This window comes from Gavia stellata, unplaced genomic scaffold (genome assembly GCF_030936135.1).
Source record: "Gavia stellata isolate bGavSte3 unplaced genomic scaffold, bGavSte3.hap2 HAP2_SCAFFOLD_34, whole genome shotgun sequence".
Taxonomy (NCBI): Eukaryota; Metazoa; Chordata; class Aves; order Gaviiformes; family Gaviidae; genus Gavia; species Gavia stellata.
The window spans coordinates 1155017-1177393 of NW_026776320.1; the positions used below are offsets into that span (position 1 = coordinate 1155017).

At 45.1% G+C, this 22377-nt stretch overlaps 1 protein-coding gene across 1 annotated transcript in view; it reads left to right on the forward strand.

The window, feature by feature from the left end:
* Window positions 1–22377, forward strand: part of LOC132320849 (ATPase family AAA domain-containing protein 2-like) — a 102056-nt gene that overhangs the window by 23316 nt on the left and 56363 nt on the right. Inside the window, exons 5-18 of the mRNA XM_059834473.1 lie at window positions 593–767; window positions 1402–1490; window positions 1837–1996; window positions 3340–3430; window positions 3860–4169; window positions 6872–7055; window positions 8597–8782; window positions 10055–10187; window positions 10334–10530; window positions 11810–11969; window positions 12329–12451; window positions 12548–12697; window positions 13266–13331; window positions 13480–13571. Of these exons, the coding sequence (XP_059690456.1) occupies window positions 593–767; window positions 1402–1490; window positions 1837–1996; window positions 3340–3430; window positions 3860–4169; window positions 6872–7055; window positions 8597–8782; window positions 10055–10187; window positions 10334–10530; window positions 11810–11969; window positions 12329–12451; window positions 12548–12697; window positions 13266–13331; window positions 13480–13571 (2116 nt within the window). The remainder of the gene's footprint in view (window positions 1–592; window positions 768–1401; window positions 1491–1836; window positions 1997–3339; window positions 3431–3859; window positions 4170–6871; window positions 7056–8596; window positions 8783–10054; window positions 10188–10333; window positions 10531–11809; window positions 11970–12328; window positions 12452–12547; window positions 12698–13265; window positions 13332–13479; window positions 13572–22377) is intronic.

Consider the following 22377-nt stretch of genomic DNA (forward strand, 5'->3'; position numbering starts at 1 on the left):
TTTTCTAGCTGATGGCTATATTTATCTGATGGCTATATTTATCTGATGGCTATATTTATATATCCCAGCTTTAGACTTCCTCCTCGTTTATCATCAGCAATGGGAGACCAAGTCCACTAACTTAAAGCTTTTTACGGGAGAATTAAATGCTTTACTATCAAATCTTGCCTTTTGTGAAAACAAGAATGAATGTGCCGTGTATCATTGAAGAATGAACTGGTGATTCATAAGTTAGCCCAGTCTTAGATTCTGTGCTGAAGTTTGTTCTTGTTTGGCTCCACTGTGCTGTAACCACCCCTGTAGTTTGTCAGCAGTTTTGGAAGTGTTGTTCTGGGACACTACGATCATTTCTCAAGGTTCTGTACATCTGCATGATCCTCTTTATTCATGTTGTTTACTGCCTTGTTGAGTTGTGTAGGAACACAAAACTTCCATCTGGTTTGACTTTTCTCACGCTTCAGCTGTTACCGCTCTCTTACACGTCAAGTGTAAGCTAGAGAGAAGAGTTGTGTGTTGTAGGGATGAGGGTTGTAATAGGTACTTTGCCATGATGTTTTTTTCTTATGTGACTCTTTGGTATTTTTAATTGCAGAGGCTGTCTCTTCTATGGCCCTCCAGGGACTGGGAAGACACTGGTTGCTCGTGCACTTGCTAATGAATGTAGCCAAGGTGACAGGAGAATAGCCTTTTTTATGAGAAAAGGTGCCGACTGCCTGAGTAAATGGGCGGGGGAATCTGAACGACAGCTTCGTTTATTGTTTGATCAGGTAAGGTGGAAACGTGCCACGTGTTCTGTCCGAGTTGTAACTGTAGTTTTCTGTGGTCAATATTTTTAAGAACTCACTCTTTTTTGGGTTTTGTCAGTTCCTTCCACTGAAACGGGATTGTCAGTGTTTCTTTTTTCAGTGGGTTTTTTAGGGGCTTGAAATCTTGAGATGTATTGGGAAAGATTAATAAAACAAATGAGAGAACCTCACAAAGCAACACCCCCCCCCCAAAAAAAAAAAACATCAAACAGCCACAAAAAAGGTTTCAAGAGGTAAGAGACGGTGGCTTTAGATCAGAGGGAAACAGATGCAGGCTGCAAGCATGGTCATTTAAATTCATAACAGAAGCTTGCTTCCAGAACCTGTAATTGAATTAAGTCCTGGCTCTGTTCTCGGTGGTTGCCAAATAGCTGTAAAAACTACTGGTATGATTTGTTTCCTGTCACCCAGTCTCAGTGGGTTGACATAGCTGCTGTCTTCTGTTACTCGTGCCACTTACTCCGTTAGCTCAATTAGTAGAGATCCCTGATGCTAGTTGGAAAAATCTAGCTCCAGTGACTTTCCAACCATGACGTTTTTCTCTTTAAAATTGTGCTGCTTTACTTATGTCAGTATTCCTGTGTTTTCATTCTAGGCCTACCAGATGCGACCTTCAATTATTTTCTTTGATGAGATAGATGGTCTTGCTCCTGTGCGGTCCTGTGAACAAGACGAAATCCATAGGTAGTACATTTTTTGTACCTACATAGATGCTGCTAGATCTTTGTGAAAAGAAGACCACAACCTATTTAACTTCATGTGACACATTCATTTGTCCTGAAAACTAGTAATTCAATGCTACTAAACTTCAGATGGTTTTTAAACAATAATTGAAAACAATTCACTAAGCTTGAGAGCAGCACAAGACCTGTGTTACCTTGTCTGTTTTTTTATGTCTTAAAACGAGTCTTTCAGTAAGGAGCATCTCATCAATAAAAGCTTGTCCTTTTTGAGTGGTCATTGGAGAAGGTCATGTAAAATGTAACAAAATTTACTAAACCAGTGAATGAAAATTACATTTTTCTGTTAGCTCTATTGTATCAACACTTCTGGCACTTATGGATGGGTTAGACAGCAGAGGAGAGATTGTGGTAATTGGAGCCACCAACAGGCTGGATTCTATAGATCCTGCTTTACGAAGACCCGGACGGTTTGATCGAGAGTTCCTCTTCAGCCTGCCAAATAAAGAGGTCAGAACTTAAACTCAACCCTAATGCTAATGTGGCAAAGTCCCTCTTTGTAACAAAATCACGTAACAGTGCAGTATCACGGAGCAGTTAAAGTCGAAATCAGTGTTGTACAACTTGGACAAAAGAGGGATGTCTGGAGAGAGCTGCGTTGTGCTGTGGAGGGCAGACCTGGTACTGAATATATATGACTAAGATGATTTCAACAAGTAGGTAGTTCTAGAATTAATTTTGGTTTCACTGTGACCAGCCAAGAAAAGGGGATGCTGCTAGTCACTGAAATGTTTAAGTAAGGTTCAATGTCTGAATTAGCTATAAATTACTGCTATCTCATCTGGAAAATGACAGAAATGGTGTGCACGCAAGAATTCCTTTCTGCTAACAACAACTTTTACCAAGGCTGGTGCTGGAGCAACTTAAGATTTTTCATTCCCAAAGTGGTTCATGTTTGCTTACTTATTTAATCCAATTAGGCACTTTCACCCTGAAGCACTCTTGCTCTCAGTTCTTGGTTTATGAATGGATAGTGGACGTACCTGTGTTGGACTGTTCCCAGGCTGGGTATCCTGGGAGTTACCTATAAGTATTTGGGGATCTGACATTCTTACTGGTACTCGTTAGCAGCGACTTGGACAAAGATGTGAAGTACACTGCACAGGTGCAGGGCTTGGGAAGCTTCTAGTTCAATGGCAATAGCTAAGCAATGAAAAAATAGGTATATAGCAACAAAAACATATTGGGGGGACGATAGTGTGCAAAACTGCAACCCTGTTTTTGTGGTTTTTCTCTGGCTACCGCTGATATTGCTTTTTCTTTTAGTAGCACTTTTTGGAAAAAGGATAAAATGCTTATTGGAGCGAAGGCTAATAAAAGTGCACTGAACCATGTAGTTAACACACACATTTGCCTCCAGTTTCTATCTGCTTTCAGGAACAGGAGAGGAGGTGCCATGAAACGGATATAATACACGGTTCCCTACTGTGGAAGAATTCTAGAAATCTGCCATAATTAATCTGTGTACCAGGAAATACTTAAATGAAAGTCTTGCTAAGATCAGACACGAAGACAGGCAACATTTGACATTTTCTGGATCAATGACAGGAGTTTGAGTCATAATTATTGTTCTTCGTAGTAACTGTAGCAATTTGAAAGGTAGTGCTAGGACTGTCTTCCTTGAATGAACTGGCAGAAAACCAAATTTGATGAACTAATGAGCCTGTCAGCATGAGATTTTGCTGAATAGGAGAGAAAAAGTATTTTTATTAATGTGAGGTGGTTTTGTGTTTTGTTTTTTATTTTTAAGAGAAAACTTAGGACAAACCAAAATGCAACCATTTTGTTTCCAGGCTAGAAAAGATATTTTCAAGATTCACACACGAGACTGGACCCCTAAGCCACTGGACATGTTTCTTGAAGAGCTAGCTGAAAAATGTGTTGGTAAGTTTGAAAACAAAGTCAGTCACTGCACATGACTGAGTCCTAAGGAATCTGAGCTTGTACCAGGCAGCACCCGAGCTCTTGTGCCTTGCTGCAGAGTGAGGCAGCTGACACGCCTTGGGAGCAAACAAAGTTAGATGCTTCTTTTCTTTTAATTTTCTTCTTGTCTCTCAGAACATTAAAGAGCTTTGGGGCATCTTCCTCAGGACTAAAGTTCTGATTAGGAGGCCACTTCATAAGCGCAGGGTATCAGGCTGTGAGCCACATAACAAAACTTCTCTGCAGTTCGGTAACGCTTTGGATTATCTCTTAGCCTGTTAATTTTTAGCTGCATACAAAGTCTTTCAGTGTTGCACTTTGGAAACCTTGGCCTTGACTTCTGTGTTGCCTGAGACTGACACAACATTTCATTCTTGTTTTGTTTATTAGGATACTGTGGTGCTGATATTAAATGCTTATGTGCTGAAGCTGCCCTCTGTGCTCTGCGCCGCCGCTATCCTCAAATATACAAAAGCAGTGAGAAACTGCAGTTAGATATTGCTTCTATTAAAATAACAGCGAAGGATTTTGTCATGGCTATGCAGAAGACTGTTCCAGCTTCACGGAGGGCTGTGGCTTCACCTGGGCGAGCACTATCACCTATTTCAAAACCACTGCTTGAAAACACACTAGCAAGAATTTTACAAGCCTTGCAGAGAGTATTTCCCCACGCAGAGCTTGCTCTAAAGAAGGACCAACAGCAAGGTATAACAACAGTAGCCGCTTCTTTAAACTTCTGCCAAAGCAAAAACTTCCGATTTGTGCAATCAACATACAGAAACCTCTCAGCCATAATGACAGTAGGATTTTATAATATGCACATGCACGCCTTTATTTCAGGAATATCGTGCATAGTTTTTATTCTGGATTCTAAACTGAAGTGCTGGATGGGAGCTGTGAATGACTCGCAATACCTAGGAGAGAACTACGCATTCTCTCCTAGAGCACCCTGTTTCTCACAGTAGCTAATATCGTGTTTATCATTCATAGAGATGGATTTAAGGTTTAATGTGTGAGGCACCTCTTTCAAAATAAATGTTTAAATGGGGGGAGAGGGCATTTTTACATGAATGCTTCTAATTCCTGTGAAGAATGTCGGAACCACAATACAAGTATAAGTGGTTTAAGCTAAATAGTGTTACAGCTATCGTGATTTTTAACCATAGTCTCTTAATTTGAATGTTTGTGGATCACATTGTACACCTGCACATGAGATCAGAATGTTTCAGTAACGTATACTCTGGGGCTTGGCTTGCATAGCGTATGTGAGCTCACACTCCTGACTGCATCAGCCCTGACCAAGTTGTCTGTCGGTTGGTGACAGCAAATAAATTGATAAACTCGCTGCACTCCTGATTAACGGAGATCCATGAATAGTTAGTTACTATCCTAATCCCTGGAGAATATCCTATCAGTATTACTCCCAGTAGAGCTGGTAGATTGTTTGCATTGGTAAAAGAGGCAGAAACCCACCAACAATATAAAAGCAGAGAGGCTAAGGGATTGGTAATTGCATCCCGTCTCCGTTGTCGGCCTTTCATGATCTCTTCCTTCGGGGATCTTTGAGGAGCCTTATTTAGAAGATGTGTTGATCTGTATATTCTGACTCACTAGTCCTAGACAAAGGGAAGGCTGTGGCCACCACGTTCACTTAATTTCCCCACATCCAGTGGGGGAACCTGCTCCAGAAGGAAGTGGCCTTGTTGGGTTTTTCAGGTGTCTAGGAACTACAAAAGTTCCTAATCATCTTTATTCTAAGGAAGAAACCTCCTGTTGTTTTCACCAACAGAGAGAGAATACCTTATGCAAATCATGCGATGTAGGACAGCTTTGTAGAGACTTGTGCAATCTCCTTAGATCTGTGGTAGGATAAACTCTTCATAAAATAACATTCGGCATGTGCCCTCAAATGAAGAAATACAATATAAGGGGTCTCCAGCACTGATTTAGAAGCTGTATTAATGTGAGAGCAAGATATGGACTATTCAGGAAAGTTAACAAACCTCTCTTGTCTTTCAGACAGTTTAAATCATATTTTAAGAAATTATGTGATTGACAGTGATGAGGAATCACCATCAATCTTCGAAGATAAGCCAACTCCTGAAATGCCTGGTAGACAAAAGGAAAAATTCCTCAATTTTAGCAGGTACATATTTGTCCCTTTATGTTTGCATTATTCAGATGGCCGTGTCTGTAAACAGTTTTGGTGTGAGGGGTGGTAGATGAAGAAGTAGAGGGGAGGGGTGTGGGGGGGTGATCAATATTTGCAAGAAGTAAGCGTGAAGATCCAGCTGGGTACTGAGGTTCTAATGGAGTACACTGCCATAACCCATCAAACTGAATGGTCCAGCCCTCTTTTCCTAAGTCAAAGTGGTCCACAGACTATTAGAATGTGTTGATTTAATCCATGGCATTCCTTGAAAGACTCAAGACCAAAGAAACGTGCTGCCTGTCCTTTTAGCTAAAAAAACCCTACAGATTTAACATTTTAATGTGGAAGTCATATAAGCTGACAGTTGAAAAAACAGATTATTGTCGTCACTGGTGGGTCAGTTATTTTTCTCACTTTCTATTGCTGCGCTGTCCAGAAAATCTTCTGACCTGCTGAGCTTGGTTAGGTCTCTAGATCTTTGTCTTCAGCCAGCAAAGGTACAATAGTATTGTGGTGGAAAAAAACGAATGCTCTTCACAAATGTGTTTCATGCTAGTAAAGCAGGATTACTAGGAAATTAATAGACAATTCAAAGATGAAACATTAGAATGACTGAATAAAATAAATATACATCTTAATACATATTGAGTGTACTGCTGTAATTTAACCAGTCCATTTGTGTACTTCTTCAGATACAGCTAATGTGTTTCAGTGCCCACGTTAATTTTTTTCTAGAAATGTTGTTCTACTCCTTCCTTCCCACTATCTCCAGTAACTATGGCCAAATTTCAGCTAAACTAGACAGATGTAGAGATCTCACAGCTACTTAAACTCAAGACCTACTGAAAATCAGTGTCTACGGGCAGTGAGGAGATCCAGATTGGCATGTGCTGAGAGATAGAGTAGTTATTCTTCCCCATATCGGGTTGCTGATGAGTTGTCACATGTGTATTTAGCTGGACAGTCCCCCTGTATGATTTAAGAGCCGTTACTTAACCCAGCCAAAGGAACAGCAGACATGCTGGGGATTGGCAGGATTTCTTAAGGGAGGTATGGTACAAGTTTTTTAAAAAGAAAATGGGCTTTGACAGTGTTCCTGATCACAGACCAGCTTATTATTTGCTGGAACATGGAGAGTATTTACCGAAAGGGAAAAAAAAAAGAAAGAAAGGTGTATAGGAAAAAACCTTATCATCTGTGTGCCTATTCATCACCTCATTTTTAAACTTGTTTTCTTCTTCCTGTTCTAGAAATGCTTATTACCAGCCAACATCTTGCAGGCCACGGTTCTTACTAGTTGGAGAGCCAGGATACGGGCAAGCTACTCATTTGGCACCTGCAGTACTACATGCCCTGGAAAAGTTTCCAGTCTATACACTAGACCTATCTGTTCTGTTTGTTAGCACCACATCATCGGAAGAAACATGTGCACAGGTACCTTTTTTTCTCTTTAATCTCATAGGATTCATGAACTGTATATAAACTAGTAAAGTAAGCAAAATTCATTGTTAATGGAGGTGGCCTGGTTTGAATGTGCTGTTAGGTTTACTTCTGTCTGAAAAGCCACTTTTCTGCTAGATCAAATGATACCAAATGAGGATGTTACATGTGGCCCTATCTTTCATTCCAAAGGAATGGAAAGTGAGGATGTTGCTAGCAGCTCGGGAAGCTGGGAGGTGCTGCTAATAAACCCCTCTTTATAGCAAGAAGTCCTCCCCATCTCGGTGGGATCCAGAAAGTTGTTTTCATTGCTGCTTAAGAATCTGTGCTCCCAGTAGATGGCTCTGCAGCAGCCTGACTGCCTGTCATGCACTTTTTGTAACCTTCATTTTCATTATATTTGTAAGGCAATCAAGCTTTTGGGGAAAAGAAGTGTTTCTTTTCTTATATATACCTATACAGCTTGTACTGCTGCAGTATATGCAGTAAAAGCGTTAAAATTCATGGAACACTTATGTTTGTTTTTCTTATACTATAAATTAAATATAAGCAGATTTAGTGCTGTTTTCCTTTTTACTTTTAGGCAGGAAATCTGTTTCGTTGTTTGACATCACTGTATTAAAATATTTTCACCTTTAGTAGCAGCATTTGAGAGCTCTACAAGTAAGGATGGACATGTTCCATGACTGGAGACTCATTTGTCACAGAAGAGGAACAATTCCTTTTGTGTTATGTGATGGTTGCACCTGCAGTCATATAACTAGCATGTCTAGTCACTGCCCGGATATACCACGTGCACTTCCCATCTTGTGACAGGAACTCCCTGAATATTGATAATCTGAAAGGGTGCACGGAGAAATTTGTCATGTGAAAGGACTGTTGCCGCTTCCCTCATGTGGTAGATGCATGTCCTCTTCTGTGATCGAGGTACCATCTGTAGGCAATGGCTTGTGGTCTTCCAAAGCACGTAATCTGGTCTGATTGATAATGAGAGGCTGTGAGTGATTTAGCTATTCAGGCAGCTATTCAGACTGGTCACCTCTTATAAAATGTACGTGAAGTTATGAATTGTAACCAGGCTTCTTTCACAGTGTCAGCCCTCATCTTTTCACATAGGTCTTTGCTTGTTCAAACTGTGCTTCAGAGTGACTTGGATATGTGCGCACTCTGAATTGAAAATGGTGCAGTCGTGTAGTGATTTACCCAGGCTAATACATCTTGCTCAAGGGTTAGTCTTGTTTTTTCAGGCACACCACCACAGCAGCTGAGTTGTAAGGCTCTTTAGGCATTACCTTACACCTAAGTAGTTTTGAAATCAGGCAGAGATTCAGGTCAGTTTCTGTCTGTGTAGCAATGTCCATATTTGAGTAAAGTGAAAATTTTACCTTATTGTTAAGGAGTTGTTTTTTGTTGGATTGTTTTGATGTTTTGGCTGCATGTGCTCCTATTTCATAAGATAGTTTGACTGACACGTAGTTACTTATTAGCCTGTTCTACATGGTTTCGTTTTCTTATCCAAGCTTTCATTTTACCAGTTGATGCGAGAAGCACAAAGAACAGCACCAAGTATCATTTATATTCCACATATCCATTTGTGGTGGGAGGCTGCTGGAGCTACATTGAGAGCTACTTTTACAACACTACTGCAGAACATTCCAGCATTTGCTCCAGTTTTGCTGCTTGCAACATCTGATGTGTGTCATGCAGATCTCCCAGAAGAGGTATTTCTGTTGATACTCTTCTTACTTTTTTTAGTCAGTTTTTTGTTAATTTATAAATCCTTTAAACGTTGGAGTACTGTGCACTCTTAAGCAAATTCATACTGTTATTACTCAGGCACCCTAACCAGGTCTCTTAAAATTTGCTTAGACAAAACAATGCTTGAAAGCATTTGCCTAAAGTGTTTTCTGAGTAAAGAGATTGACTTTGACCCAACTTTTTCCCGCTTCTCACACACTCATGCTCATTAGACAGACATAAACATTTACTTCAGACAATAATTCCAGTGACTTCAAGATTGTTAGGTACGTACTTAGTCAAGAATATACGGTGCTTGAAATGTACATGGGAAAAAGATACTTTTACTGAAAAGTGAAAGGTATTTTACAGAGAAAGTACGATGGTCACACTCTTAATGATGGAATGTAATTTCAAATTTAAATTCTTTATTAAAAATTTCAATTTCTTTCTTCATATCGGTGAAAGCTTTACAAATCAGAAAGCTAAGTTCCAACTTCTGTTTAAGTAACTTGGAAATCTATTTTTAGTTGTATTTCTTAACAAAATTCAGTAAGAGTATGTGCTTAGCTTTCTAGGTATCTGAGAGTGTGCATTAAAGGAAGGTGTTCAAAATGTGAATATGCTGCTCTGATTATTTTGTCTCATTTACTGGGGGGGAGAGAGGGGGTTGCCTAGATGTGTTTATCATCAAACGCTTTGAAAGGGCTTAACTTTCTACAGAAATTCTTCTACGGTTAATAAATTCTTTCTAAAATAAGTATTGAAATTCCTTCCATACTTTCTGGTAGTAGAGATTGAAAAATGGAGTAAAACTTGGAAGTGTGCAGCTTTAGACACCTCATTTAAATTAATTTAAAAAAACCCCACAGCACCTTACCAAAAAAGCCCACACTTGTCTCCTGAATCCTGCCTGTTCCTTCTATAGCTGCCATAAAGATTCAAACTAAAGGACAGCAAGGCAGGTAAATACAAAATAAGCAGTCTAGGAGGTGCTGAATGTCAGCACTTTATCAGTGTATCATAGGGTCCCTTCATTGAGCTTTAACTCTAGAGGTGTTCCTTAGAGAAGATACTTTAATTTGCCATGCTAACCTATGAAAATCCAGCCTTTTAAGGCCAAGAAGATACCTTTTCACAGTTTGTCTTATCAAGGTGATTATTCGGTTTAATTTGGAAAGGCACTCATCTTTTTGGAACAGAACATGAATTTGTGTGACCTTACATCTGAAATATCTTTTCTCCTCATGCTTTAGATAAAAGAATTGTTTATTAAAGATGATGAAGTGTTCAAAATCCAGTTGCCTAATGAGGAAGAAAGAAGGACATTTTTTGAGGACTTAATTGTAAATCAAACTGCTAAACCTCCTGCATCAAAAACTAAGACAGGTGAGGATATTCTACATAGAAAACTTTGCTAACTGTAAGTTAACAGCTCTACAGCATTTGCTTTGGTGGTAATTTTCTATCAATAATTTTTCATAGGCTTGTATTTGAGTACCGTAAATTGACTAAAAGTTTCTGATTCTTTTAAGCTTGGCAGACATTGGAAGTACTGCCTGTAGCACCACCGCCTAAGCCTCCACAGCTGACAGAGGAAGAAATAAGACAGCTGGAGGAGCAGGAGGAGGATATATTGCGTGAACTTAGGATTTTCTTAAGGGATGTGACTCGTAGACTTGCCGGTGACAGACGTTTCAGAGCATTTACAAAGCCTGTCGACCCAGAGGAGGTAAATTAGTGTTGATCTGTAATACCATTTTATCTGCGTGTATTCATAATTTCTGCATGTTTATATTTCTCAGAGTTCGTGTGCTCTTTATAGGAAGGTTTGTCTTTGTTTTTAGGACCGTACTATTCTGATTTTTCAAGAAGCAGGAAGTTTGCTTTTACTTTTGCTGACTCCTTGAGGCCCTCAAATGTCTGTTATTTGAGTTTCACTGAAAGCCCCGGGTTCCTTCTGCAATGCCTTCAGAACTTTAGAATATTTCAGTTGGAAGGGACCTATAACGATCATCTAGAGCGACTGCCAGTTAGACCAACTGCCAGTTAGACCGACTGCCAACACAGTTCACTCATGAAAAGGCTTTGACATGTAGGCATCTTACAGCACTGAAAAGCAGAGAGATCTCTTTCTTTATAATTATAAACAGTATCTATAGGACTGTTTTAATAAAGCCTAAAGCTCTTTAATTGACTCGCAGTAGTTTCTGTGAGAACAGGAGTAAGAACAGCAGTTTTTAAAATAAATTCCAAGGTTCTATTCTCTGTTTCGTCTGGGGCTCCTCCGTATAAGATCAACCATAAGGGCTGTGTGGTTTCTTCTTCCTCCCATACGCTTCTGTCTTTTTTTTTTCTCATGTAATGTATTGAATAAGTCTAAGCCAGGGGCATATACTTCGAAGTCAGCTGTCGTTTTAATAGAGCTTTGCATTTCAGCAAAGTCCTGTTCCCCTAAACATCCACTGACTTGTCTTTCCCTTTACTTCTAGTTTCTGAGATGTAAATAACCTAAACAAACCTAGATGTCCTCATCTCTACTAGTCATTAGGCTCCTTTTATGGTCTGAGTAAAGAAATCGGCACCTCTCGGTCCAGTTATCTCATGCAAAAGTAGATGCCTAGGACAGATACTTCAAAGGTGCATTCCTGCACCTTTTTCTTCCCGCCAACAACAAAGAGAATCTCGGGTGACTCTACTGAGAAAGCTTTCTTTGCTGTGATTTTCTGAAGCAAAGTGAAATGAATCCCACTCTGGGTGTCTGCTCCCTTCTCTGCCCCACACGTGCTTCTGGCCTCCCTGCTTCTTGTTTTTCCCTCTTCTGGTCTGTCTCTTCAAAGCCAGTTGAAATAGCCCTTCTATTTTCAAGCAACTAACTGGTTAATTTCCATATCTTTGGATGTGTCATAAATATTTGGGGTTTTGAAGAAGTCCTTTATTTTACGTTATTAAAATAATTAATGTTGGTAGATACTGTGTTAAATCTCTGAACACGCATATTTCATTTGTAGGTACCTGATTATGACGCAGTTATTAAACAGCCCATGGACCTTTCGGCAGTTCTCTCGAAGATTGACTTGCACCAGTACCTAACTGCAGGAGATTTTCTAAAAGACATCGATCTAATCTGCAGCAATGCTTTACAGTACAACCCAGATAAAGACCCTGGAGGTAAGAATGTGTTTTTATCCCTAATTTGGAAAAATTAAAAATGTATAAATTGATAAACGTCATCTGTGGACAGTAGACTTGGGATTAGATCATTTTAAACATCCACAGACAGCATTTCTTGCCAGGTTGTAAATGTTGGAGCATTAAACTACTTGGACAAGAAATTGTGATAGAAGTGTTGATCAGTAACTAGTGCTTTTGCTTTAATGATTAACTTTTATGTTGTTATGCTGAAAATATTCACTGAGATAACCCTTCAGAACCTATCTATGAAAAGAGCAAAATCTTTCGATAAGTAATCAAAATAAAGGATTTCATCGGCTGGTAGAAAAGACTCAGTTCTGACTGTAAAATTTCAGATCGTCTCATTAGGCACAGAGCTTGTGCTTTGAGAGATACTGCATATGCCATTGTGAGAGAGGAAATGGATGAAGATTTTGAACAGCGCTGTGAAGAAATTCAAGAATCTCGCAAGAAAAGAGGTACGGTTTTTGACGCTAATGATTTTAAGATTTGTCTCGGTATTTGTAACCAACAATGCAAGACACAATTCTTTGCTATCTGTTCTTTATTGCAAGGTTGTAGCTCTTCAAAGTATGCTCCGCCTTACTACCATGTAATGCCAAAGCAGAACTATGTTCCTGGCTGTGAGAAAACAGACCCAAAGTGTAACGAAAAGATGAAGATGCCAGCAGCGCCTGTAGATTCCAGTACACCGTGCTCTGAAGGCAAGTTGCATTTTATTCAGACTTTCTTGGAGAAGGTGCTAAAGTCACTGATACCTTCTCTGGTTTTGTGACATAACAGGTTTCTGTGATGCCTGGTTCTTCGTGCCAGAGGCGTTCAGTGTTTTTAATTTGCTTCAAAACGTGAGATAAATCCAGAGGTCATTCATTCGATATAGTTATGAAGTTCAAGTACAGTGGATGGTTTACATTGTAAGACACTGGACTTGATGACCCAACTGATGTTTAATGGCTCCTAAATTGCTCTCTCTTGAAGTCAAAAATGTTGTACATGGCAGTTTCTGAATACTCAACTAGCTTTTAGTTATGAGAAACAGTATTTTTCCCTTCCCTGCCCTCAAATGCTAAAATCTATGCCACCTCTTAGTGTGATTTCCAGCTGAAGGGGGAAAGGGCAGAAAAATAGGGGAGCAATAATAATAGATATGTAAAGGAAAGACAATTATTTCCTCACTTTTCCTGTGAAAAGGACATGAAAGAACAAAGGGACTTGGGTCTCTTTCGGCTAAAACGCATGACATGGGGTGAACTTTCCTGGTCTCCATAACAGGACTAGGAATTTTGCCATTGACTTCACCCATGCGCTTTGTGCAGTACTCCGTCGATACAAAGAACGGTGGGTTTTTCTGGAAGGCAAAAATGCTAAGTTTGTTTTAAACAAGATTAACAGAAAGCGTGTGAGGTGTAAGTCTTCACAGGCAAATTTTTCTCCAGCAAATATTCCCTTAAAATTGTCTCTTTAACTCTGCCCAACATGTGTTTAGCTTCTGAAGTTTACAGCTTTATAACCGATTTGAAGAAGGGCTCGTCTCCAAATGCTTTTCTGTTCATCTATATTAGTTCACGTAGTAAGACAGTAAGCAACTTCACCTAATAACTTTGCTTTCTGGTAATACTTCCTATCTAAAGTAAGAATTTTCTGCTCATAAAATCTTGAAGCTGATGGTTTTGTGAGTGAAATTCTGTAGCTGGCTTTTTAAACTCTAATAGCAAATTGACCTCATTAACTTGCAACTCTTTCTCTAGACATATGTAGGGAGACAGACGATGTTACCTGAGCTCCTTTGATAATTTTCCTTGTAAGTCAAGTAAGATGAGGATGCTGGATTTTGAAGGAAGAACTGTTCTGGTAATGTTTTGGCTTACTTTTTCTGATATCTCTTTGTAGAGATGTCAAAAAGGAAACGCAGAAAGAACAAAGCGTCTTCAAGTATCGCAGCAAAGAGGAGGAAATTTTAGTTCAATAAAGAGAATAAAGTTCCAGAAGACCAAAATGAAGTAGAGAGTGCGGAAGAGTCTCCAGAAGAACATGTTTCTAACATGGATTGCACGGAAGTTGAGTCCACACAGGATTCTTCTATGGAAGAAAATGGAAGCATACTTCAAGAACGACAGAAAAATGGGCATGAAAATAAATCTGGGTCAGAAAATGAAAGAGAGAGGGTTCTCCTTGTGGCTAAATCTGCTTCTGAAAAGAAGAGTGTCATGCTTTCTGAACATTCAGACCTAAGAGAGGACAGTGAAATGCCAGATTGCCAAACAGCAGAAAGTTCTGAAGACGGAGATTCAAATGGTAAGTGAAAGGTCAAACAGGTCCTTTAGCTCCTTTTTCTTCCTGAAGAGGATTACACTATTTATTAGGAGGGGGGAGGGAGGGGAGGAGGGGCGGGGGGGGGAGGAGGGGAGGGGAGGGGAGAGGAAATATTTCCAGTCGGAAGGGAACCTACAATGATCATCTAGTCCAACTGCCCAACCAGTCGAGGGCTGACCCAAAGTTAAAGCATGTGGAGGGCACTGTCCAAATGCCTTTTTTTGGGGCACTGACAGGCAGGGGGCATCGACTACTGCTCTAAGAAGGACGGTTCCAGTGTTTGACCACCCAGGAAATGGTGGGCATAGCCCCAGGAAAAGGCAGAGAAAGCAGCCCGGGTGGGGATAGCAACGCCACCTGCACTGTGAGAAACACCAAGACTTTTTTGGCAGTTTTCAAGCCTTTATTTTCTTTTACTGCCTGATAATTAGACTTAGAGGGCTGGCAGCCCTTGAGGGCCGGCACATGCCCCAGCTGCTGGCCCACCCCGGTTTCGGCAGTGCCTGGGGCGTTCTTCTAGTGCTGCCGGCGGGGTGGCCTCTTCTTGGCTGGAGAGGAAGCCTCGGGGCTGCCGGCCCTCCTCTTCGGGGGTCGCCGTGGCCCCCCAGGGGAGTGGTCCCTGCCCCGGCTGGGAGTAGATGGATGTGCCATGGCCTCCTCGGGATCCTCCGGGGGCTCTTCTTGCTCCCCAGGAATAGGAACGGGGGCAGAGGGAGGGCTGCCAGGACCCCCACAAAGGGCAGCTGCTGAGGTGCTGGGGAGGTCGTCCACGTTGGTTCCCTCGGAGCTGCTGGAGGGGGCCGGGACAGGTGTGGGAGACCCTCCTCGGGAGGCAGCGGGGCTGGGGGCAGCCACGGGGCTGCCCTCCCGCTCCCCGGCAGCATGGCCATCCTCCAGACCCAGCAGACGGTGGGCTTCCCCACTGCACCATCGCACAGCAACATTAATAAGTTGGTGCACAAATGTTGCCGCACGGCTTTGGAGGGAGGCCCCCAGCAGCTGGACCAGTAGGTCTTCATCCAGCCCAAAGAGGACCAGGAGGGGCATGACGAGGTCCTCCACGATGGCCGCCAGCGAACGCCGGTTCCCAAAGATCCGTCCCAGCTCCTGACGCACCCAGGTCAGAAGGGGCTGGAGGAGAGCTGGGTGGACCCGGAAAAGGGATGCCCAGGTGTTGGGCTGGAGGCCACCCAGAGAAGCCCTGGACACCATCCCCACAGGCTGTGGTTGTGTCGCTGCAGGGCTGTGGGCAGCTGGATGGCCAGGAACTCCTCCTGCCTGGTGGCTGACGACGGATGAAGCCACAGGTGGGACAACATGCTCCTCAAAGTTGTCGTCTGCCCGCACCGAGTGCACGATGGAGAGGATCCTCCTCTTGCAGAGGGGGCACTCGGGCTTGCTCTCAGCCCACCGCAGGATGCACCCGTAACAGAATTGGTGGAGGCATGGCATCACGTAAGCGGCATTGTCCCAGCTGTCCAGGCATATTGGACAGCAGTTCTCCAGCTCCGTGGCCATGCTCTCCACGTGCTGCGGTGGGCTGGGGGGAGCTGGCGATGTCAAGAGGCTCCCTCGCACCGGTGCTGCAGCAGCGGGTGTCACACTAGAAAAGGAAGAGAGGCCACGGTCATTGGGTGGCCTGGCGAGGGGTGGAAGAAATGCCCAGGTCCCTCAAGAAGGAAACCCTCCCAGCTCCCCAGGGTGAGGTGTCCCCGCACAGCTCACCTCTGCTGCTGTGAGGGTGCCTCCTAGGTGCCCCGGCTGCCTGAAGCTGGCAGGGCCGGGAAAATCCTTTGACGGCTCTGGGGTTGGACACGGAGAGCTGCAACAAACAACTCCCTGAGCACGACACCAGCACCACAGGCCTCGCTTAACACTCCAAACCTCGCGAACTCGCTCAGCTGGAGTGCTGGCACGAGCTGGCTGGGTGCGACTCGGCGCCCAGATATAAGCAGTGGGGGATGCCTGGTCACAATCCATCGCTTGGGAATATCACAGTCCGTCACTAGGTGACATCACAGTCTGTCTCTCGGGGACGTCTCAGTCCATCCCTTGGTGACAACAGAACCCATCGGTTGAATCGGGGATTCAGTGACATCAGAACCCATATCTTGTTGATGACACTGTCCCAACGGGCCATCCTCGCCCAAGGCGCTCACCCTGGCAGCGCTGCAGCCCCAGTACACACATCTGGGGTTACCGCAACACCAGTGCCCACTCCGTCCCCCCACCTCTTGTCTTGTGCTCGGCATCGGTGTTTCACGCCAGTTACCAAGGTCTCAGCCATGTCTTCCCAGAGCCCTGTCAGGTCGCTCTGGCCATGGCAGATGTCTCCAGGCACATACGACAAGAGGGTTCATTGGGTAACACCCCGTGCCTCCCTGGGAGGCTGCGGGACAAAGTCCCACAGGCTCTTCCCACACCCCAGCATGCTGGCCAGCCCTCGGGGCTCCCCTGCTTCCTCCCACAGGGATCAAGGGCAGCACTTGGCTCGCTCTCACAGTTTTTCTCCTGTCTTTCTCCCCTAGCCAGAAGGCACAAGGGTGATGCCCTCTGCTCAGCACCCATCAGGCCTCATGCCGGTGCTATGTCCCATGTGGGATCCTGGACAGGAGGGAGGCCGACATAGCAGAGGGGCTCAGGGGAGGCAAGGAGGGTCTGTGGGGCTGGGGCTGGTTCAGCATGGACCAGAGAAGGTGTTGGGGCACCTCACAGCGCACGCTGGTGCCTATGGGGAAGGTATCAAGGGGATGGGGACAGGCTCTTCCCAGCACTGCCTGCTGGGAGGGTGAGGGACGGTGGCATTGCCTGAAACTAGAGAGGTTCAGGCTGGAGGTAAGGGATCAAAACCAAAATCCCTGTGAGGATCATGAAGCACTGGAGTGGGATGCCCAGAGATGAGGTAGGATCCCTGAGCCTGGAGGTCTTCAAGACCTGAGTGGCCACAACCCAGAGCACGGCGGTCACAAGCCCGTGAAGGGGGGCTCGCCAAAGTCCCAGAAGAGAAAGCACTGCCTGTAGGAAATACAGCAAAGGTTTCCAAAGGTGCAACAGCTTCCAGAAGCTGCAGTGTCAGAAGCCACTTTCTGGTTTCCTTCGATTCAGCAGCTTTCACAAACATTGGTTAAAAATAGAATAGAATAGAACAGAACAGAACAGAACAGAATAGCTCCAGCTGGAAGGGACATTAATTAAAGAAATACAAATAAAATATTTCAGTACAAAAAGATTTGTGTTGTTCATACACTGAACGTATTTAAAGATGTTCTATACCAGAAGTATTTTACAATGCATTTGAAGGAATTACAGCGTTTTAAAGAACTCTTTCACTTGTAAAACTGTGTCAAAATGGAAGTGGCATTCACGTCAGTCCACCATGGTGGAGAGAAAGCAGCAGTTTCCTTAGATGGTGATTTCCATTTTGAGACGTGTGAAAGCTGAATGGAGTTGTGGGTTTTACCAGGATGGGAGCATAAGGATTACTTCCTCAGTTCTCTCCACGGGAGTCTCAAAGGGTCAAAAAAAGGAAGGGATGAACAAGAGCACTTTTCATCTCTGCAGCAGAAGTTGCAGGACGTGCGAGAAGGATTAGGCCTCATCCTGTGAAAGGGTAAAGCGATGTCCTGGACCCTCAGCTGTGCAGATGCTCAGTGAAGGTTCAGATCCTGCTGTGCCCATCTTTCTCGTAAAAGGTCTGAAAAGCAATCAGATTTTCAGAGTGTGTGGTGACTTACAGCTGGAACAATGTTGTGTGCAACTCTGTGTGAGGAAGTTATCATAAAAACAGTCAAACTAATCAGACAAATGGTTCAGCGTGTACAAATTTCTGTATGAGCGCATCTTACTCATCTTATTTTTGAACCCTTTTCTGCTTGTAGGTCTGCAAAATGCCTTACCTAGTGGCGAGTGTGCAAGTCAGTTTTGCCATTAAGGGAGGAATACTTCACTAAGGTGAGCACTGAAGGTACTAGAAGTGAGTCAGTGAGAGCTGCCAGGGGAGAATACCTAGGAAAGGGCATAAGACAGAGGCAAGCAAATGGTGGTACTTTTGCAGCACGCTCACCCAGCAGTTTGCAGCTCAGAGACTTCCTGAATGTGTCTTTGTGTGTGAAAGCTCTCCAATGGGCTTTTCTTTTGGGGGCTTGGATTCCTTGGTTTTGAACGTTTCAAAAGGTTAGTATGCACAAAACTGAGCAGCAAGAAGTTCCATTGCTTAATTACACCAAGAACCACCGCCTGCTTACTTTCAGGCATCCATCTGCTGCTTGCATTTCATGGCACCTTTCTTTTCATTACGCTATTATCCTAAAATACACCGGTACATTGCGTGTTGCTCTTATTCAGGCTACCCATATCTCTCGCTTTGATGGGGGTCACTGTATTTGCCACTCAGAAATTATGAAGGTTCCCCAATGAACAACCGCTGTAGAAGGTTCACCCAGTTGCCAAGCCGCATCTTTTGTCCCTTTATTCTTTCTTCAGATCTCTTTTCTTTCCTTGCAAGTGCAGCTACCCCTAGACCAAATTTAATCCGAAGAGGGCAGTATTTCATCGATTTTGACAAATAGTTTCCCAACTTCTAGTACTCTGAAAAGTGCGTGGTACAGCTTGTGGGGCCCTCAGAACATTCTCTGATGAGGGTTTACTTTTCAGCTCTGCATACTGCCTAGCTTCCAGAGCATGTTTTACAAGTAATGAACACATTCCTGCTTAAGCTAATTAAAAATAAGAACTTCAACCACAACACCTCACATTCAAAAAGAGAGTATCCTGGAGGATTTTTACTAGATCCTGGGGGAACTTTACAACGTTACAGGGCACCGTGAGAAACAAGGGTTAAAAGTAAGAAAGAAAAATGTAGAGAAAATACTTTGTAACAACTGCACCCGGTACTTAGACATATTAGAGATAAAGACTGTCTTCACTGACTCTCTGCTGATAAAGACTGTCCGCACTGACTCTCTGCTAACTAGCAATAATGATTAGCACAAGGACGAATCGTAGAAATATAGAAAAGACTGCCAAAATAGTGCCCTAGAGTTAACTCGTCTCATTATAATCTCATTCTAATGCTAAAGAACACACCTCCCAGATAGAAAAGCCCCAACCCAATTTAGCCCCCTACTCTCTGAGCATGCGTGGTGAATTAAAAGAGAACTGTAACTTTAAGATGAAGTAAGAAAAGTATTAACCAAGAGTTAATTAAGGGGTAGAACCAGGAGGCGTAACTAACTTTGTTAACTGTTTTAAATACCTGTCATGATTTTAACCCGGTGTGCATGTTAGGAGGAGAAATCCCCTTGCACCCGGCGCCGCAATAAACCAATGTCAGCTTTATAACTCTGTGTGAGTTGTGAAGTTTGTTTCCGCGTGTCACCTGCCAGGACAGACTGGGCCCTGTCCCAGTCCGAACTGGATTCCCTGGCCCCCTCCCAGGACAGACTGGGATCATTCCCAGTCCGAACTGGATGCCCTGCCCCACCCCACCCCGGGACAGAATGGGATCATTCCCAGTCGAAACTGGATCTCCTGGCCCCCTCCCAGGACAGACTGGGATCATTCCCACTCTGAACTGGATCCCCTGCCCACTCCCAGGACAGACTGGGATCATTCCCAGTCCAAACTGGATGCCCTGGCCCCGTCCCAGTACACATTGTGATCGTTCCCAGTCCAAACTGGATCCTCTGGCCCCCTCCCAGGACAGACTGGGATCATTCCCAGTCCAAATTGGATCCCCTAACCCGCTCCAAGGACAGACTGGGCCCTCTCCCAGTCCAAACAGGATCCCCTGGCACCCTCCCAGTACCGAGTGGGAACATTCCCAGTCCAAACTGGATCCCCTGGCCCCCTCCCTGTCCATACCGGGATCATTCCCAGTCCAAAGTGCATACACTGGCTTCCTCCCAGTATGGACTAGAATCATTCCCAGTCCAAAATGGATCTCCTGGCCCCCTCCCAGCACAGACTGCGATAATTCCCAGTCCAAACTGGATCCCCTGGCCCCCTCCCAGTACAGAGTGGGCCTTGTCCCAGTCCCAATTGGATCCCCTGGCCCCGTCCCAGTCCAGACCGGGATCATTCCCAGTCCAAACTGCATCCCCTGGCCCCCTCCCCGTACAGACTTGGCCCTGTCCCAGACCAAACTGGATCGCCTGGCCCCATCCCAGGACAGACTGGAACCTGTCCCAGTCCAAACTGGAGCCCCTGGCAACCTCCCAGTAGAGACTGCAATCATTCCCAGTTCCAACTGGAGCCCCTGGCCCCCTCCCAGTACAGAATTGGCCCTGTCCCAGTCCAAACTGGATCCCCTGGCCACCTCCCAGGACAGATTGGGATCATTCCTACTCCAAACTGGATCCCCTGGCTCCCTCACAGGACAGACTGGGCCCTGTCCCAGTCCAAACTTAACCCCTGGCCCCCTCCCAGTAGAGAGTGGGCCCTGTCCCAGTCCAAAAGGATCCCATGGCCCCCTCCCAGGACAGACTGGGATCATTCCCAGTCCAAACTGGATCTCCTGGCCCCCTCCCAGGACAGACTGGGTCCTGTCCCAGTCCAAACTGGATGCCCTGGCACCCTCCCAGTACAAAGTGGGATCATTCCCAGTCCAAACTGGATACAATGGCCCCCTCCCAGTCCAGACCGGGATCATTCCCAGTCCAAAGTGCATACACTGGGTTCCTCCCAGTATGGACTAGAATCATTCCCAGTCCAAAATGGATCCCTTGGTCCCCTACCAGGACAGACTAGGCCCTGTCCCAGACCAAACTTAATCCCCTGGCCCCCTCCCAGTACAGACTGGGCCCTGCCGCAGTACAGATCGGAACCCCTGGCCCCCTCCCAGGACACACTGGGATCATTCCCAGTCCAAACTGGATGCCCTGTCCCTCTCCCAGGACAGACTGGGATCATTCCCAGTCCGTACTGGATCACGTGGCCCCCTCCCAGGACAGACTGGGCCCTGTCCCAGTCCAAACTGAATCCCCTGGCCCCCACCGAGGACAGACACGGATCAATCCCAGTCCAAAATGGATCGCCTGGCCCCCTCCCAGGACAGACTGGAACCTGTCCCAGTCCAAACTGGAGCCCCTGGCAACCTCCCAGTAGAGACTGCAATCATTCCCAGTTCCAACTGGAGCCCCTGGCCGCTCCCATTACAGAATGGGCCCTGTCCCAGTCCAAATTGGATCCCCTGGCCCCTTCCCAAGACAGACTGTGATCATTCCCAGTCCAAACTGGATCCCCTGGCCCACTCCCAGGACAGACTGGGCCCTGTCCCAGTCCAAACTGGATCCCCAGGCCCCCTCCCAGGACAGACTGGGATCATTCCCATTCAAAACTGGATCCCCTGGCCACATCCCAGTCCAGACCGGGATCTTTCCCAGTCCAAACTGGATCCCCTGGCCCCCTCCCAAGACAGACTGGGACCAGTCCCAGTCCAAACTGGAGACTCTGGTCCCCTCCCAGTACAGACTGCAATTATTCCCAGTTCCAACGGGAGCCCCAGGCCCCCTCCCAGGACAGATTGGGATAATTCCCACACCAAACTGTTTCCCCTGGCCACCTCCCCGGAAAGACTGGGCCCTGTCCCAGTCCAAACTCCATCCACTGGCTCCTCCAGTACAGAGTGGGCCCTGTCCCAGTCCAAACTGAATCCCCTGGCCCCCACCGAGGACAGACTGGGATAATTCCCAGTCCAAACTGGATCCCCTGGCCCCCTCCCCGTACAGACTTGGCCCTTTCCCAGTCCAAACTGGATACCCTGGCCTGTACCTCCCAGTACAGACTGCAATCATTCCCAGTTCCAACTGGAGCCCCTGGCCCCATCCCAGGACAGAATGGGCCCTGTCCCTGTCCAAACTGGATCCCCTGGCCACCTCCCAGGACAGAGTGGGATCATTTCCAGTCCAAACTCGAGCCCAGGGCCCCCTCCCCATACAGGCTTAGCCCTGTCCCAGTCCAAACTGGAGCCCCTGGTCCACTCCCAGTAAAGACTGCAATCATTCCCAGTTCCAACGGAGCCCCTGGCCGCTCCCAGTACAAATAGGCCCTGTCGCAATCCAAACTGGATCCC